The sequence below is a fragment of the Selaginella moellendorffii genome, unplaced genomic scaffold (assembly GCF_000143415.4).
Source record: "Selaginella moellendorffii unplaced genomic scaffold, v1.0 SELMOscaffold_16, whole genome shotgun sequence".
NCBI classification, from domain to species: Eukaryota; Viridiplantae; Streptophyta; class Lycopodiopsida; order Selaginellales; family Selaginellaceae; genus Selaginella; species Selaginella moellendorffii.
In genome coordinates, this window is record NW_003314277.1 from 2235949 (window position 1) to 2254630 (window position 18682).

The window sequence follows — 18682 nt, forward strand, 5'->3', positions numbered from 1 at the left end:
TAGTGTTTAAAACCGTAAAAAAGGTTTAGTACCACCTTCTCCAATCAATATAAACTCCGTCGTCTGGTGCGAATTCTCCACCGCCTTGGACACCCGGATCGCCGCCAGCCACAGTTCTTGAGCCTCGCCGAGCAGCTTCCACACTGATCCCGAGGGTGCTCGTCACCATCGTCACGCACAACAACATACTTCATTGGATTTACAATCATCGCAGCTATACCATTACTTGATTTCCAGGAGCAACAGTTACAGGGATTCCCGAGTATGTCCCTCGCTCTTTCATTTCTCGGTACTCTTGGCACACTGCGCAGGGATGGCAGCACAAGTGCGTGAGAAAGTCGCCGCACGGAGCATCCTGGAAAACACACAAAAAAAAAAGAAGAAAAGAAATCGTTGGTCAGATACACAAGGAAAGCAGATCGCTTCAACTTGAAAAGAACTTGGAAACTGTGAGATGGAGTTACCTCGAGATTATACTTGTCTCTCAGTGTTTTCCTGTAGCCACAAGCGTAGCATGACACGCATGACGCAGCGACGCCGAGAGCAGTTCCTTCCGTCAGTGCGCAGCAAAGTCCAGTGACAGCGCCCCAAAGAAGAAGATGCATCACGCACGGCCCGACCCACGGCCGATCTTCCAGAGTCTCCACATTCCGGCCAAAGAGTATACAGGGGCAAAACAAACCAAGGCAGCCTACACACAAGAAAAACCAAGGAAATGGATTAGAACTCTTATGAAACAAGCATAACTAGAGAACAGTGAATGAAACTCAGAACAAACAACACTCTACTATGCATCAAAGAGTTGGAAAGCTTTGTCAAACAAACAAGAAAACCAAGAGGAAATGGATATGAAACACCCGTCCCAGAGAACCAACGTGAAAACGAAAACGAAGAACAAAACTTAGAACTCTAAGCATCAAAGAGTCCCTCCCATACTGGAAAACTTTAGAAATAAAACAAGGAAGCTCAAATCAATCGAAAAACTAAAGAGTCGAGAGCAGCCAAAATCGAGACTGGAAACTCACCGGAAAGCCCAAAATAGGGAAAGAAAAAAAATGCGAAGCACAGGAGGAAAGATCGATCACTCACAGCTCGGAATATCGTCGGAGCAAGCGCAAATCCCAGAGGTCCAGCGCAGGGGGCGCTCATGCTGATGGAAGGGCACGGTGCCATCCTCTGCTGCTAGCGGCTGGTAGCTCGCCCTCGAGGAAGAGAGCTCCGGCGCATCCATCACCACGATCGCTGGCGCAAGCCCTAAACCTTGGAGAACGAAGGCGTACGGAACAAGGTAAAGGTGAAACTCATGGCACGGTATTTTAATTTCGTGGGCTATGTTTTTAGGGTTTCGCTGGTCCTCCCCGCGCTGTAGATAGATTCGCGCGCGTTTTCCTTTGCTCAGCGCCGGGAGCTGGATCGCGCGATCTAGCCTAGCAGCGGTGTGGAAATATGGGAAATGCGATCGCAGCGATGGCGATCTAGGGGCGGTCCATGAGCAGCAGCTCCGCCGCCTCGACTAGCTCCAGGAATCTCGTCCTCGGCAGCGTCGCGGTTGCGGATTGCGATTGGTGTGGCTGCTGCTCGCCGCTGTGCGCCAGGATTATGAGTTCCGCGGCGCGGCTGAGGCGGCGCGTCCATCACAGCGATGTGGGAGGGAAGAAATTCGAGCGCGTTCTCTCCAGTGGATCCGATGGATTGAGCGAGCCCCTTCTTGGAGTGTGTTCTTCCTTCCTTTGCTTGCTCTTATCGATTTAACTTTTTTTTTACAGGGTGGAGACGATGAGTATTTTGAAGATTGGAAGGAGAAGAAGAGAAGGGAGGAGCATGAATGGTCGCAGATTTTCACTCGGCTCCTTGCTCAATGGAGCCAATGGCTGTGTAAGCTTTGCTCGTGCTCTTGACACTATCACTCTCTTTTTCTTTCTTTCTTTATTTCTTTCTTTCTTTCTCTGCAGCAATCGTGCTTTTAGGCTCGGGATCCTTGCTTGGTGACATGATCAATCGTGTTTTGTATCGTCGAGACGAAGGTATCGTGCATATCGATCTAACACCTGTACAGGTAATCTTTCTTTCTTTCGCCATCACTAGCCAAACGATTCTTTCGTGATGTGCAGGAAGAACGGCTTCACAAGCTCCAGAAACGCTTGCAAGTTGCTTTTGATGGAAGCAATTCCAAACACGCGGTAAGACAAAGTCTTCTCGGAGATGGCTTTTTCTCAAACTGGGAGAATGGCTGTCTTTCAGGAAGCACTGGTAGCGCTGTGGCACGAGGCTTTCCCTGGCCGTCTCTTCGATGGTTTGATCACGGAGAAGTGGAAAGAAATGGGATGGCAAGGCACGGATCCTTCGACGGATTTCAGGTCCTTTTCTCAATCCATTCATGCTCGCCAATTTCTCCAATTCCATGCAGAGGTGGTGGATTCATTTCCCTGGAAAATCTGCTCTTTCTAGCGCAGCGCTATCCGGTATGTTACTTATCATTCCTTCCAGCAAGATTCCCTCACATTTTCTACGTTTCTAGAGATCGTTTTCGAAGCTGCTGCACAAAGAGGAGGGCCAGCGATCCGAGTGGGAGTATCCGTTTGCGGTGGCAGGCATTAACGTGTCTTTCATGCTTATCCAGATGCTCGACCTTCGATCAGGTAACAACCGAGCTGCGCGATTCCATTATTGACTTACTCGTGCGCTCTGTGCTCTTGTTTGTTTGTATAGAAAAGCCGAGCTCTCTATCCGGACTGAAATTCGCGAAGATCTTGGCCGGTACGTTCTCCATTTCATTACAGCGACGTTGTCCTTGAAGGAATCTGGCTATATTGGTATTGCAGAAGACGAGCAAGCTTTTGACGTGCTGTACTGCGTAGCGTTTGAGATGATGGATGCACAGTGGCTGGCAATGCGTGCTTCCTACATGGAGTTTAACGTACGTTTCCTCGCTTTCTTCGTCTTTGCGATTAACGAAAGATTGTTTAAGATTGTTCTTTGTCTAATCAGGCTGTCCTAAGCGCAACCCGTTCTCAGCTCGAGCGTGAGTTGTCTCTAGATGATGTCTACCGAGTTCAGGACCTCCCCGCATACACACTCTTGTGCAGATGATTTTTAATCTCGGAAAATGGACAAACTATGACTCTAAAACTTAATATTTGAATCGGTCCATCTTGTGTATTATTATTATTATTGGTTAAGATTATTTGACTCAAAATAAATTCAATTAAATTTATTATGACGCTTGGATTTATCAGCCCTTCTGGACGCAATGTTGCGAAGCAATTATACTCGTTCAAATCCCCCCAGGGTAGTCCAAGTTCTTCTAGTACGTAAGTACGGCACTTTGAAAATCATACACGAGGGACCGCATTTCCCTCTGCCTTCCGTGCAGCAGACGGTTGTGAAGAAAATTCTCCACACAGCACAGCATAAAAGCCCAGACTTGACGAAAACTAATGCCAAAGAATCAAGGTCTAGATCACAGCAGAGAGCGATCAGGAGTTTTTAAATCCATGGCGTTCAACATCTTCTTTGTTATAGCTCTCACGCTTCTCTCATCAGCCGACATACAATCTCTTGTGGAAGCTGCCGATCCCGATCCAGTGCAGGACTTTTGCATTCCCAGCAACACCTTGATCGAAGGCTCTCCCTGCAAGCCATACTCGCAAGTCACCTCCAAAGATTTCTACTCAAGCCTCCTCCGCACCAACACCGATACTACAAACACCCTCAATCCTCTCTTCAACTTCACGCAAGCCATCAAGCCAAATGCTGACGTGGACCAATCAGGGACGAGATAGGATGGGTAAAACTTCAGATGCCGGTCCCCGAAAAGTTTAAGGATTTGTCCATATTTAGCCCATGTCGGAGTCGGATGAAGAGTCCGAGGTCCGAGACTGGGCATGCTGCCGTGGGCCAGTGGGTTGTCGGGAGAGGCATCTGTAAAACCTCGGTGTCGTATCTCTTTCCATACGCTTGTCGTCAACCCTCAAAACCGGGAGTGAGAGAAGTCTCCTGTGTGGCATGATTAATACTGGGCCTTGCTCTTCCGGGCGGGTCACTTGGTTGTGGTTTTTGGGATGAGGCTACATGTTGCGCTGGCAGTTGGTGGCTAGCGTGCTTGCTGTACTCTCTCCCACAGCTGCACCAAGTTGGCTTCCGGGGCTGAGCGTAGGTCGCTGATCCGAATCCGTGTTGGAGACTTGCTCTCATCCCGGTGTGCAGTGGTCTGTTGTCATTGTTTGTTGTGGTATATTTCAAATTCCACTTTCCCGGCTCTCAACACCATGGGACTATCCATGGCGCAGATCTATCTCGGGCCCAAGGGTGTTGCCAGGACTCACACTCATCCCCGGGCGAGCGAGCTTGTTTACGTCGAGAAGGGTGTTGTGGAGGCTGGCTTCGTGGACACGAACAAGCTCTTCTCCCACAAGATGTGTGCCAGCGATCTGTTCGTGATCCCGCGAGGCGTGCTTCACTACGTGGTGAATGTTGGACGAGAGCAGGCGATTCTTTTGGGGGTGCTCAAGCTCAACAGCCAGAATCCTTCCTTCCAGATACCATCGTCTGCATTGTTCGGACCAAAGTTGCCGTATGAAGTCCTCGAAGCATCTTTCAGTCTCAACAGAACCACCATCGATGCGCTGCACAAGATCTACAAGAATGTAATCCCTTGAGATCTCTAGAGAGCTCTTAATTGATGGCAGAATATTTAAATTATTCATTTGAATAAAACAGAAGATGAGCAATGTCCCACGCATGTTCCACACCCATGGTTTCCCACACCTGCATAAATTTGATCACCACCCCAGGATTGAATCACCTACATGATCTACGTACCAGTGCTCGCGTATGGTGCAGTTCCTCAGTTCCTCAAGTATAGACTGGCCCCGCACCAAAGGTGTGGAGCGGTATTTTCTTTCCTTCGTTTAATCAGGCTGTACTAAGCACAACCCGCTCTCAACTCGAGTTCAGGACCTTCCACATACATACTATTGTGCAGATAATTTATCTTTGAAAAATTACTGGATCTCCGAGACCAGCTTGTTCTGGAAAAAAACAAAGAAACCATTACTCTCTTTGCTTGTGTCCAGAAGCTTGTCTCCCAATTCCTCCCTTCATCAAGGAACCAACATCAAGCTTAGCATGCATGCCATATGCATCCAGCTCCCAGCGCTTCAGATTCTTCAGCTGTGAATTATTGGCTTCGACTATGTGTTGTTTAGGAAGGCTACTCGTGGTGTACCTGTGCGGAGTGATCAGGCAGAGGTGGTGCGCCTTATGAGAAGTTAAAGGCCATTAACTGCTCTTCCGAGTGCTTGTGCTTTTCTATGTTAACAGTGTACTGCACCCCGATCAAGTGCTCATATCTCTGTAGATGATCATGGCCGTAATCAGCATGTACATATATCCTGCACCTGTTGGCAGATCGTGCAGCGGAATGTCAGCCGGCAAGCTTCTGCACTGCATATCCCATGCTGGGATTGATGGTCTTCTCCCAGGTGCCAGGATCTGCGACTTCGCCTTCTACTCCATGAACAGCGTCGAGGGCGGTGCTTACGTCACTCCGGAGGATGGTTATGGTTTTAGCTACGCAAGCTTTGAGACCATGGCATATGGACCGAGGGACATTGATCTCCAGGTCCTGATGGACAGAGTCTTGCGGTGCTTCAAACCGGGTTTCTTCTCGCTGGCACTTTATGCGACTGGGACTAGCAACAGCTCCGGGCCTTTCGAAACTCCTCTACATAGATCTGCTCCACGAAAGGCGAGCAGAACTCGCATTCTGACAGTGCGTATCTGGGATCCTGACTGATCATTTCCGATCGCAGGTGGAGTCCAGCCTTGCGACGATTTTTTTGACCGTATTGCGGATGGAAGACATGGTACGTCCGTTAATGAACTGCAGGAGCACCCTGTGCCAATCCTCCTCGTCTACCAAAAGTATACAGACTTCTTTTGGCTCCAGTTCAGCTGGTGGTGCGAGTTTGAAGTTGTTCCCGTCAACCCACTCAATACTTGGTTCGCATCTGCCTAACTGCTTAATCCGAGCTATTTCCATGCAAGCCGCGTCCAGCTCATCCAGAAACTGGGGATGGAAACCAGCGTAAAAATCCATGTCCTTGGTCCGCTGCATATGACCAGTTACAATGGCTCCCAGCACAGAGTGAAGAAGAAAAACTTCTCTTTACGAAAGACGAGGTGGGATTTAGTTGACGACCACGAGATATAGAAACACAAACCTTGTTAAAACCCCTGACACGATAGACTACTACTTGCTCCGAGTCACTCAAGTTGGCAGTCACTTGGTGTGCTGTAGGAGACACGCCCCACACGACTTTGTAAGGCTCAACAATGGCTTTGAGCGTCAGGAAGGTGTTTTCCAGCTCTCTATCGCCCGCTCTCTCGATGCCACTGTGATGACGAGTGTCCAGAGCCTGCGCACCATCAGCAATAAAAGTGAAATCGTCCCCAGCGGCTGCCCTCTCCTTGAGAAACTTCCATCCATTTCTCTATGTTCCCAGGCACATTGAAGTCCCCGTCCTCCTCCATTTCTTCTTCCATTTTGTGAACCGCGTCACGAACCGGCTTGTGCTCGTCTGCACCCGAGTATGCAAAGCGGAGCCCATCAAGCAGCCATTTCAGTAGCTGCAACGGTGTTCTGGCCTTCTCCATGTTCCACACGCAAACGATCACACTCTTCTGTGGGCCACCCGCATAGAACATGCTCGCAATTGCCCTCAACCGGCAGCTTTTCCCAATGCCCTTGGGCCCGACAGTGACTAACTCTTCCTCACATTCAAGAGACAGGACATGCCATAGCAGTTTCTGTAAGTCCGGTGACCCCACAAAAAAAAAAGACTTTCTTAACCTTTTACCAAGATTACAAGTGCCTGTGTAAGGAACGATGATCACCTTGGTTAAGATTGAGAAGATCCTTGCAATTGAGCGCCTTGATCTGCTGTCAAGATGCCTCCACTGTATCATCTCCGGCTACACGCTGCCGCTTCTTCGCAGCCTCTGCTCTCTCCATGAATGCCACCCTAACAAAATAAAGTCTTCTCGATGGTTTTTTCTGAACTGGGAGAATGGCCGTCTTCCAGGAAGCACTGGTAGTGCTGTGGCAAGACGCCCTGGCCGTCTCTTTGACGGAGAACTGGAAGGAAATGGGATGGCAAGGCACGGATTTCTCAATCGATTCATGCCCAGCAATTTCTCCGATTCTGGTGGTGGATTCATTTCCCTGGAAAATCTGGTCTTTCTAGCGCAGCGCTATCTGGTATGCTACTTATCATTCCTTCCATCAAGATTTTCTTACATTTTCTACGTTTCTAGAGATCGTTTTGAAGTTGCTGCACAAAGAATCCATTTGCCGTGGACGGGATTAACGTGTCTTTCATGCTTATCCAGATGCTCGACCTTCGATCAGGTAACAACCGAGCTGCGCGATTCCATTCTTGACTTACTCGTGCACTCTGTGCTCTTGTTTGTTTGTATAGAAAATCAGAGCTCTCCATCCAGACTGAAATTCGTGAAGACCTTGGCTTGTTGTCCTTACAAGAATTTAGCTATATATTGATAGTAGCACTTGCTTAGCATATGCTGTCCTGTTAACAAATACTGTTTGAATGTTATAATTATAATACAAGTTTTTCAAGTCTTTTTTATTTGTTCATTAGACTTATATCAAGAATTTCTTTCAGTGCTACAAACAATGCATGGAGCATTTAATATAAAACCTCTTTATAGACTGTGTTAATAGTGAAAGTAGGACTCAAAGGGAATAACTGTCCTTGGAGTGATATATTTTGTATTTTAATGCTTAATCCTACTGATGATGTGCATCTTGATAAAGCCACATAAAGTTAGTTATGGGTGAAAACTGGATGTGGTAGGTGTATTCTGACTCAGTCAAATGTTTGGCCTTGACATTTAGAGATTGTAAGGCAATGCCCCAAACGTATTGGAAATTGTTTTTTGGACATTTTAAATGGAATTTCTGTGTCTGAAGGTGTGAGTGGGATGAAAACTCATGTACTTTTAAATTTGCCTAATATAAAGAACTATTGGTAAAGTATGTTTAAGGATGAGGCATGTACCATTACATAGTCTACTTGATGGACATATGTTCCTTAATAGAATAAGGAATAACACCTTCTTTAAGTAAGAGTTTATGTGGTGGAAGTTTAGAAGGAGTAATGGAATTTAAGAATTTAATTGGAAAGTCTTTTGAGTGTTTAATGTAAGTATGACTCTATTAGATGCAATGTAGGGGTTTGAAATATTCTGTAGAGATGGGAAAACAAAATTAACAATAGAGGACATTATTACCTATGTGTAAGGCAATATAATAGATTTTGAAGCTAAATTTGGTAAATTCACATAATTATTATCATTTCCAATTTGAAGAAGCCAATCAGCATATAAAGAGTTATTTTCAATTAGTCTTATATTTGTTTTAGTGGAAGTGTTCTAAAAAATTTCTATAACCTATTCATTTTTATTGAACTTAAAACAATTTGTGCTCGATGACCATGTGGAATAGCTGGTAATATTTGTCTAAAGTCACCACTTGTAATAATAACAATTCCTCCAAAAGGTAATTCATTTTTTTTATATCTTATAATGCTAAATTAATAACAGAAAATTCATGTGTGTGAACCATGCTAATTTCATCCCATATTAACATATGTGCATTCTTAATTTTTAGACTTGCTTCACTATTTTAAAAGTTTATAAGTTATATGTAATGTCTAACTATTATGTAGTAAAGTGCTTGCAATACTTATCCAGACTTACTAATTACATTTTTATTTAAAAGTTAATGTATAGAAGTTAATGTATGTATAAAAGTGTTAAGGAGAAAAGTTTTACCAGTACCACTAGAACTATCGATAAAAATATATTGATTTTGCTCAGTTAGGTTGTTAATTGTGTTGAGGATATTATAATATATAATCTTTTGTTCATCATTAAATCGAAATAAATTTTTTCTACAGAATGAATGAGCTGTATTAAATTAATATGATTATTTGTATCAAAATTTGTATAAAATAAAGGAAATTCATAGTCTTGATTGGATTTTCCATATAGATTGAATTTGCTATTTATATCATATAAAGCACATTCATAACAAAGTAATAGATCTATTAGTACAAAATCTTCAGAGAAAGAGTTTTTGAATTTTCTCATAAGGAATAAGGATTTTTTCGACTACAAAAGACATATAAAAAACAAATAGTTATCTTAATTGTGGTGACATTTTAAAAAAGAAACCATCTTCTAAACAATTTACTGCATAGCAAATGCAGTACTTTGAAATGTTTCAAAATAAGTATTATGAATTCTTTTTAGATCATTAAAGGAAGTAGCCCCTTTTTTGTAAAGCAGTATAAAGCATAAATAATAAAGTTCAGTATTAAATGGGGAAATAGAATACATTTGTGAGATAATATTTTGTCAATATTTAATTTGCCAATGATGAGTGTGTTTATTAAATGTATAATGTAGAGGAATTTCAGGATATATATACTGCCTTGCATTTGGATCATGTCTATTTAATTTAAACCATTTTGTTAACATAGTATCATTTTGAGTAGCTTTTTGAAGTTCAATTAGCTCATTATCCTCAATGAAATAAATATTTTGGAAATTTTCTAGATTCATAGAAAAATAGATTATAGGTGTTGAAAGCCATGCATTTTAAATAGAAAATGTCTTCATATAACTTCTAGAGCAGAAACATAATAAGTATTTAAAAAGAATAAAATTTCATCTCAGTTTAAGCTATTATTATGTTATTGAGTGGTTAGATGGATTTTAATAGTGGCACAGTCATAGCCTTTGTAAATATATTGAAATAAATATTTAATAATTTTTATAATTGCATATATTTAAATATTTATATGAGCTTTATATGTTTTACAAAGGTATTTGTTATAAAGTATAACCCAATGGTTATCCATATGACAACCATTTTTAAAAATTGTACGCCCGCTGTCTAATCTATAATAATCTGGATATCCATTATCAAAAAATGTTGTTTCATTATTAAATTTTTTTGGAAAACCTTTTGAGTAAGAATTATTTTCCATGCAAGGACTATTAGGATAAAAAATTCCACATGGTTTATGCAATATATACGATGTAACTATTTTAAAGAGTTCATACTCGTTACAAAAATCTGGTAATCTAGCCATGATATATTGATTAATTGTATCATGGTCTTTAACTTTATTTTCATGGGTTAGAATTCCTAGAAAATGACAATGTGGGAGACCTTTTTTTTGGAACTCAATTATATATATATAGGCTATACATTTTCCAAATACATGTTTTTCTGTTATGTCTTTTAAATTTTTTTTAAGTTAATATGGAAAACTCTAGAAACAAATGGTCTTCAAGACCTTCATTTGGATGTAAGTTTTCTATAATTTCTGGCTATTTAGGGTTACAAGTGAAAGTAATGAAAATATCTAGTTTCAAGTAATGAGCAACAATTGCCATTGGATTTTGATAATTTTGTTATATTGCTCTAGAGCCACCACCAAAACTTGAGGGTAATATAAAAAATTTCATATTTTCATTTGAAGCATAATCCATAAGATTAGTATACATTTCTACTTGTAATTGTTTTTGGTGGGTACAATAGTAATATAGATTATTACACTCAACTTTGACATAAACATCAACAATGTATTATTGAGTAAGCTTACCAGCATGTAAGATTTGGTCAAAATTTAATTGTAGTGGTTCTTTTTTAAATAAGCAATATGCATAATATAGAAGTGATGTAGTTCAATATCATCGTATATTCAAAATATTAGTATGCCATCCTTTATCACTAAAAGGAAATATCAAGGGATAAACTATAGAATCACAATTAACATCGTGTTGCAATCTTTCTAGAAAGATTTGCTATAGGATATATGCAAATTTCACGTCCACATGAAGGTTCTCCATTCTTACTAACAAAAATAACAGCAACTTCATTTAGTTGTGGTATATTATAGCATCAATGATCAGTTCCTTCATTCCTTAGTAACATATAAATGCCATGTAAAGGCTGGCCTATAACTACTACTACATGAAGTTCTTTTTGTTCCATTTTATACATCATTCTATAAGCTTGTTCATATGGATTAATATGATAAAGGAGTGTATTAAGATGTAATAATAAATCTCGCTCACAACTTGTATTAAATAGGTTTTAATGCCTTATATCTGTGGCTTCTTAAAGCAATAAGGACCATTACTCTTAAAGTGTCAATATTCAACAACCCCTTTTATTTAGAGTGGCCCATTTTCTTATTTGGACTTGCATACCACTTCATTGTGCATGCCACCTCATGACTATAAATTTCAAAGATTGTTTAGTATATTATTTTTCAATTATTTTTAAGTATATAAAATTACACAATAAAATATACTATTTATTGTACTATAACAGTATTATCCTGATTGTATAAATTAATATGACTACATATAATATTAAATGCAGTTTCCTTCCTTTCAATATATATTTTTCGCCAAATATGTTTTTGAATGTAAGAGCTGTATAATCTTTTTGTTGTACCATAGTGAGGAAAGGATCATTTCACTACATTCCATATCGATTCAATATGATTTGTATAAACTCCAATCACGGGATTAACAAAATTTTGGGAGTGGTTGACCGTATAATGAGTGAAGACTCTAAATCATAACAGCCCAATAATCACTATATATAATTACTCCTAAACTATTAATTATAATTATTAGTTAATAATAATAATAGAAATAGAATTTAACTGATTCAGCATTTATATATAAGATATCAGTTAAAGTTTGTGCAGTATGATCGACCAATAGAACCATAAACATTCAATCTGAATCCTCCAAAGATGCATTAATGTATTACTCTTCTACCACAACTATATTTCTACTTACCAAACTTACTTTCATCAATTTCGAAAAAAAAAATTTGAACCACCAATCTTTTGACTACCTCATTGTAATGTGATAACACAAATATCATGACAAAAGTTGTACCAATTTGTTGTCATGTGCTCACTTTTAATACTACTAAATACAAGCTTGATCTTGTGGCATTTTAACCAACAATACATCACTCTAAACATTTGAGCAAATGTGAGAGTGCTATTTGCAAATTAAATATTAATTCAAAGAGATAGTGTGATATTACAATTTTTACAATTCCACTTCAAATCATCTGTACAAACTTAATTATTATCAGATCGATATCTCATTGGTCGATGGCATTTTTCACATTCTCTCTCTTCTAGAAGAAGACTCAATAAAATCAGAAAAATAAAGAATACTGATCTATATATTCCAATCTAACCATAATACTAAATAGAATGAATAAAATTAGAAAGAAAATATAAGGAGGAGCACAAACATAAAACATAATGAGGAAAAACCTAAACCAAAAGTAGGTTATATACTTTTAAATTATAGCCATTCATTCACTGGCTAATTATGAAATTATAGTCGTTAATATACCCATTAACAACACCTACTAATTAAAGTTTAACATTACTACTTTAGAGTTAGTCATTAAGCATTTTAGGGTGTGGCACTGGGCATGACTAAGTGTGCCATAGAGGGAGCGAGGAGTGAGTGTGGCAAAGGGGTAGCCACATAAGAGAGGGGGGTGTTGGATTATGCATTCTTCCCAAATCACAAGATAAAAAAAACTCAAAACAAAAAGAAGTTTGCAATATACTTTATCAAGCAGCATACCCATCTCCACAAATCTTGCAATGACTAAATGGTCATATATAGACCAGCCTTCAGCTTTTAGAAGATAGAAAACAATTGATTGACTAAAACATAACAATGCATTTAACCTTTACACAAGACTTTACCTCATAATTTCAATTTGCTAATAATGCATTAGAAATAGTTAAAATGTCCTTCATTCAAACCAACCATTTTTGGAGCATTGTTATGTGTAACCAAAAAAAATTCTATTATAACATAGATGCTTCATTGCTTGTCCTTCAACAAGAAAATGAAAACCTTTTTTAACCTTCTCCATTTTTAGGAATTAAGTATGTGACAATGAAACAAAACAAAAAAGACCTCTAATATATCAGCTTGCTCATCAAATTTTTCTTCAATTTCTTGCTCAAAGTCCAACTTTCAACTAACTTCTTTTGTATTCGCTGGGCTTCTACTTCCTCAACACAAGATCTTCTATGAATCTACAAGTAGGTGACTACTTATTTCATAGTCAATTCAATTACATCCTTTCTATTCCAACTGATTTTCTCATTTTCCTCCCCTGACTCCTCATTGTCTTCATATGTAGAATGTTGGTTCTTTGCCTCAAGAACTTCCCTTACCTCTCAATTACAGTCATATAAAGATATCAGTGAGAAGAAATAAGGAAAAGCCTTTGCAACAAGCAATATGCTCTGCAGCCATCAATATCCTCTTTTGGAAGATCTTCATCACTTTCCTTTTGCATAGAGATAAAAATTCCATGAACTTTGCTTTCATTTTCCTCTAGTTTCAAGATTGGATTCCTTCTGAGTTTACCCATAGTGGATATTCCTAGCATATGCTAGCATATTTAACTTAGAGCTTGTGTGGATAGAGCATACTCATTTGAGCCAAAAATAGGTCAATAGAGTAAGAAATACAAAGAAAAAACCAAGTTTAAACCAAGTTTCCTTAGCAATGAACAAAAAAAACCAAAAAAAAAGTCTTATCTATTGCTATCATGGTTAGCTTCTTACCAAGTTCATGAAACTATATAAACAAGAATATAAAGAGCCAAAGAGAAGAATTTACAAGTTTATTGAGCATTATGATGGTGGTAAGGAGGCCAAGCTTAATACCAATCACTAGATTGTCATCATCCTCTGACAATATTTTAGACTCATGCAAATTCAAACTACTTCTAACTATGTAGCATATGTGATTTTCACCCTTTACCCTATAGCGATTTATCATATGATAACCACAAAACAGACCTACCCTTGAACATGTATGCTAAGAGCAATGGAGTAGGACTTAAGTTTCAAGACTTTAGGCCACTGAATAAGGAACAAAACTAAACTTCTAAACATATAACCAAAGAGTGAAGGAACTAAAGTATGTAATAACCAAAGAGTAAAGAAATTAAAGTATGTAATAACTCTTGTGTAGCTAAAGTGCAAAGAAGTAAAAGTATGAAATTGTAAGCTTCTAAATTTGGAGTTCTTGAGAGGTCACCTAATTCAATACTACTAAAACCCAAGGACACTTAACCCCAAGTCAATTGGAAAAGAGCAAAGAAACTAAAGTATGTAATAACTCTTGAGTGTAGCTTAAGTGCAAAGGAGTAAGAGTATGAAATTGTAAGCTCCTAAATTTGGACTTCCTAAAAAGTCACCTAACTCAATACTATTAAACCTAAAGATACTTAACCCCAAAACAATTGGAAAAGAGGGTGCACTCTTATTCATAAACCCTTTTCTTTTATATTTGAATCCCATAGATCATTTTTTAAGTTGTTCTCTTTAGTTATTTCTTTGCAAGTTCACACCCTTATGAATGGAAACTAAAATCTGCAACTCTCTCGAGAGCCTTGCTCTCTTTGACACCTTACTCTTTGGGTTGAGCCTAGCTAGAGCAAATTGGACATGCCAGATGTCAACAATATGTGGTGCAATTCCTCTAGTCAACTAACAAAGTCGGACCCAAAACCCCTTTGATACCAAATGTAAGTTCATGAATTTAGACTTCTTAGGAGGTCACACAGCCTAATACTACTCAAACCCAAAGACACTTAACCCCAAGTATCCCAAGACCCTTAACCGATTAAAAAAATGGGTGCACTCTTATTTATCGACCCTTTCCTTTTATATTTGAACCCCATAAATTGTCTCTTAAGTCATTCTTTTTGGTTACTTCTAGAGATGACACTAGAATAATCTTAAAGCATCTAGCATCCTAACACCAAGACTAGCAGAAAAAAAAGCAATTTGGTGTTATTTTAGCATATAAATGGCCTGATGTGAGGATATAGATATTCCACCATCGTATAGAGCTTAGGCTTAAACCTAAGACAGATACAGAACAAGGACAAACATGATTAATGGGGAGTTAAACAATGTCTCAGGTTGGTTGGCCATATCCAACTTATCCTGTAAACAACGAAAAACAATGACTTGAGAGATAATATAAAAGGGTTCAAATATAAAGTGAAAGGGCCTATGAACAAAAGTGCACCCTTGTAAACAACTAAAGGGAACGACTTGAGAGATGATCCATAGAGTTCAAATATAAAGGAAAAAAGGCCCATGAATAAAAGTGCACCCTCTTTTCCAATTAGTTAAGGGTCTTGGGATACTTAAGGTTAAGTGTTTTTAGGTTTAAATAGTACTGAGTTGAGTGACCTCCTGAGAAGTTCAAATTTAATAGCTTATATTTGGTATCAAAGGGGGTCTTAGGTTTGATTCTGCTAGTTAATTAGGAGAATCACACCACATGTTGATTGCAATATCTAGCAAGTCCAATTTGCTCTGGCTGGGCTCAACCTGAGGGGTAGGGTGTCAAGAGAGCGAGGCTCTCGAGAGAGCTGCAACTTTTAACTTTCGTTTATAAGGGCATAAACTTGCAAAGAAGTGTGATGGATTATAAACAACCAAAGAGAATAATTTAAGAAACTATCCATGGGTAAATAGAAAATGCCCATAAATAAAAGTGCATTCACTTTTCTAATCGGTTAAAGGTCTTAGGATACTTGGGGTTAATCATCTTTAGGTTTTAATAATCCTAGGTTGGGTGACCTCCTAGGAAGTCCAACTCTAGAACTTACATTTAGTCTCAAGTTCAATTGGTAGGCTAGTGTAGTGCATCTTATTTCTCTCCCCTTAAGCTAATTAGAAAAGGGGCAATTATTTAATGAGAGAGCCTTTAATGGCTATTTTATCCCCATTTATCCCCCAAGGTTCCAAGGATTCATGGTGATAGTATATCCAAATCTCATCCCATGATCACATGCGCTACAACTAGGGGAATCATACCAAACATTGAGATTAACATTAAAGAATGACTCAAAAAAATAATCCATAAGAGTTCAAGTATAAATAGAAAGAGCTCATTAAAACAAGAGTGCACTCGGATTCAAATATATATGGAAAAAACAAGTGCACCCTTTTCTTTTTAAAATGATCCATAAGGGTTCAAATATAGATGGAAAGGGTTTATAAACAAGAGTGTTCCTAATTTATGATCGTGGGATATTTTAGATACTTAACTTTCACCCCAATCCATAAATAACTAATATAAATGGAAAGGGCTTATGAATAAAAATATGTCTTTTTTCCATAGTTAGCTTTCACCCTAGTCCATAAATAATTATTAAGATTGAATGACTAAAAAGACAATCTATAAAAGTTCAAATATAAAAAGAAAGAACTCATAAACAAACATACACCCCCTTTTTTAATCTGAGATATTTGAGATATTTAAGGTTAAACATCCTTACTATTTAGAACCCTTATCTATATGAAAGCACACTCTAGGCTTTCATCCCCAAGGAAATGAAACCAAAGAATTCTAGAGTCAGATATGTCCAAGAGGGGTGAAAACCCAAAACAATCATTTCCCAAACCTTCCTAGAATTGGTAAGTTTTTATAAAATAGCAAGGGGAGTATTCTAGTAAGGGGATCTATTTTTTAGATGGAATATTTGATGTCTGGCAAAAAAAAACCATTAAAAAAGGGACCCTCCAGAAGCTTACACAAATGATCATCTGAAGTTAACATAGAACCTGAAGGCCATCATGTTGGTGGTGTGATGAATCTACTAGAAGGCACAAGTATCACAAAGAAAAAACACTATGAAATCACCAACTCGTTTTGCAACGCAGGTGCTTCATCACAATGGCACTATTGAAAATAAATCAGAAATCTACACCAAAGCTTACCCCACCTTGTGTTCTTGGTCATATACTTGCTGTATGGCAGTTTTTCTCAAAGAATCCCTTGACCAATATGACTTGCAAATCTACATCGAGAAAGTCATAGTTCCAGAAATTAAGAGTTTGATTTAAGAAAACCCAAATGCTCTCCATGCCTGGTTCTTAGGTTAATCCGTTGTCATTGTGCACTCTAGTAGAGCCATGCCGACTAAGACTGTAAGGATTGTCCTCTTTGGGCAGCCAGTCATTCATGCTCAAGAAATCTACCATGGTTATTCCCATGGCCCGCCACCTGCTCGTCAGATCACCGTGAAGCTCCACAATGTGCTGGTTATAGCTGATGCGGTCCAAAGGATATTGCCTGTCTTGCCGTTTTCATATGAAGGGCACAAACACTCTGGCCTGTGCGAGGGGGTGGTCCCTTGCTCTGGTGAGCACCTCCTCTGTCCTACTCTAGGCGGTAGAGGAAGAGGACTTGAGGTTAGTCCACCTCATGTTGATACAGCAAAGGCACGAGTTTGTTCAAGGCCTCTCTCCACTGCAATGAGTTTGTGAGCTACATACACTGTGATACTCTCATGAAAGAACTTACCCCGACCCTGCCTCCCCAAAGCCCTAACGCTCTGAATTGTCAAGCGTGGCCGTTGAAAGGTCAAACCATGACCCGGAGCTGAGGGATAGCTGACCACTCTCGGCTGGGACTGTCCTGCCCTCGTCTCCTGTTCAAAAAGTTTTTGCTGATGGTGAAAGGGCTCCAGTGATTCACGCCACTTGCTGACAAAACGGCTCTTTGGAATTTACATGCATCGGCAATGATCCTCTGGTACACCAAGTTTCCGGATTTTGGGAACACCTGCAAAAAAAATAAGTCCAGAAATCTTGCTTGTAATCACGAGCTCTTCGCAGCTCCTATTTGCAACAGCTTTGTGTAAGGATAAGGGCCAAAGACACCATCTGAGGGCACAAGGGCGGACAACCGGGTTCCTGAGGTGCACGATTAGAATCCAGGAAATCTAACCCCGGAAACTTCGGCTAGTTTTCTTGGCAAGTATAGAACTCATCTTGAAACCGCTTATGGTCTTCCTTTTTGCCAATCTTCAGGAGGTTCCCCTCGATTCAGGACAATTAGTTTCTTGTTTAAAGCAGGTCGCCAAGATATAAAAAGCTCTGAACGAAAAAAAGTCCTTATCAAGCAGCGTACGTAGCCTTGCAATTTCTGGATGGTCACATACAGACCGACCTTCAGCCTTTAGAAGAAGATAGAAAACGATTGATTGACAGGAGCTTAACAGAACCATGTGCTTAACCTCCGCGTAAGACTTCTCAACTTTCCCGATTTCAATCATTAGAAACAAATAAACTGTTGCTTTTATAATGGAGCGTTGCTGCAACATGTACCAAAATAAACTTTTCCATTACAACTATAGATACTTACCTCATCACTGCTTGTCCTTAGACAAGGAATTAAGGTCTTTTTTAACCTTCTCCAGTCAGAGGCTGTAGGAAAATAAGCATGAGAGAAACGAAAAGAAATGTACCTTCACCTCTAAAGTGTCAGCTTCCCCACGTTTTCTTCCATTCCCTGGTGAAAATCCTCCGGGCAAAGACTTTCAGCCAGCTTCTTCTGCATTTACCGGGCTTCCGCGTCCTCCAATGCAGAACCTTATGCATGCTAGATTGAATCTACAAGTAGGCGATTTTCTAAAACATGGAGAACCAAAGATGTTTACTTCGTCCCTTTACCTTTCCTCCACTCGATTTTATCGTTCTCCTCTGACTCT

The 18682-nt window shown here is 39.5% G+C and overlaps 2 protein-coding genes across 2 annotated transcripts; one reads left to right on the top strand and one right to left on the bottom strand.

Annotated features, from left to right (window-relative positions):
* Positions 1-1271, bottom strand: LOC9642120 (protein PLANT CADMIUM RESISTANCE 10). Its single transcript, XM_002971312.2, has 3 exons — positions 1090-1271; positions 465-691; positions 1-355 (listed from the first exon to the last, which is right to left on the bottom strand). Exons 1-3 carry the CDS (start codon positions 1229-1231, stop codon positions 215-217), a joined length of 510 nt encoding a protein of 169 aa, XP_002971358.2. The 5' UTR covers positions 1232-1271; the 3' UTR covers positions 1-214.
* Positions 1272-1320: 49 nt separating this feature from the next.
* On the top strand, positions 1321-3168 carry LOC9642746 (ELMO domain-containing protein A). The gene is made up of 10 exons (XM_002971121.2): positions 1321-1713; positions 1767-1875; positions 1953-2056; positions 2112-2180; positions 2242-2357; positions 2408-2462; positions 2519-2639; positions 2710-2757; positions 2823-2917; positions 2989-3168. Exons 1-10 carry the CDS (start codon positions 1489-1491, stop codon positions 3088-3090), a joined length of 1044 nt encoding a protein of 347 aa, XP_002971167.2. The 5' UTR covers positions 1321-1488; the 3' UTR covers positions 3091-3168.
* The last annotated feature ends 15514 nt before the right edge of the window (positions 3169-18682 follow it).

Coding starts and splice junctions, on each gene's coding strand:
- LOC9642120 (XM_002971312.2), bottom strand. CDS start 1,231: ATGGATGCGCCGGAGCTCTCTTCCTCGAGGGCGAGCTACCAGCCGCTA. Junction 692..1,089: donor CTCCGACGATATTCCGAGCT/GTGAGTGATCGA, acceptor TCTTGTGTGTAG/GCTGCCTTGGTTTGTTTTGC. Junction 356..464: donor GAGACAAGTATAATCTCGAG/GTAACTCCATCT, acceptor TGTGTTTTCCAG/GATGCTCCGTGCGGCGACTT.
- LOC9642746 (XM_002971121.2), top strand. CDS start 1,489: ATGAGCAGCAGCTCCGCCGCCTCGACTAGCTCCAGGAATCTCGTCCTC. Junction 2,181..2,241: donor GAAGCAATTCCAAACACGCG/GTAAGACAAAGT, acceptor GCTGTCTTTCAG/GAAGCACTGGTAGCGCTGTG. Junction 2,463..2,518: donor TTCTAGCGCAGCGCTATCCG/GTATGTTACTTA, acceptor CTACGTTTCTAG/AGATCGTTTTCGAAGCTGCT.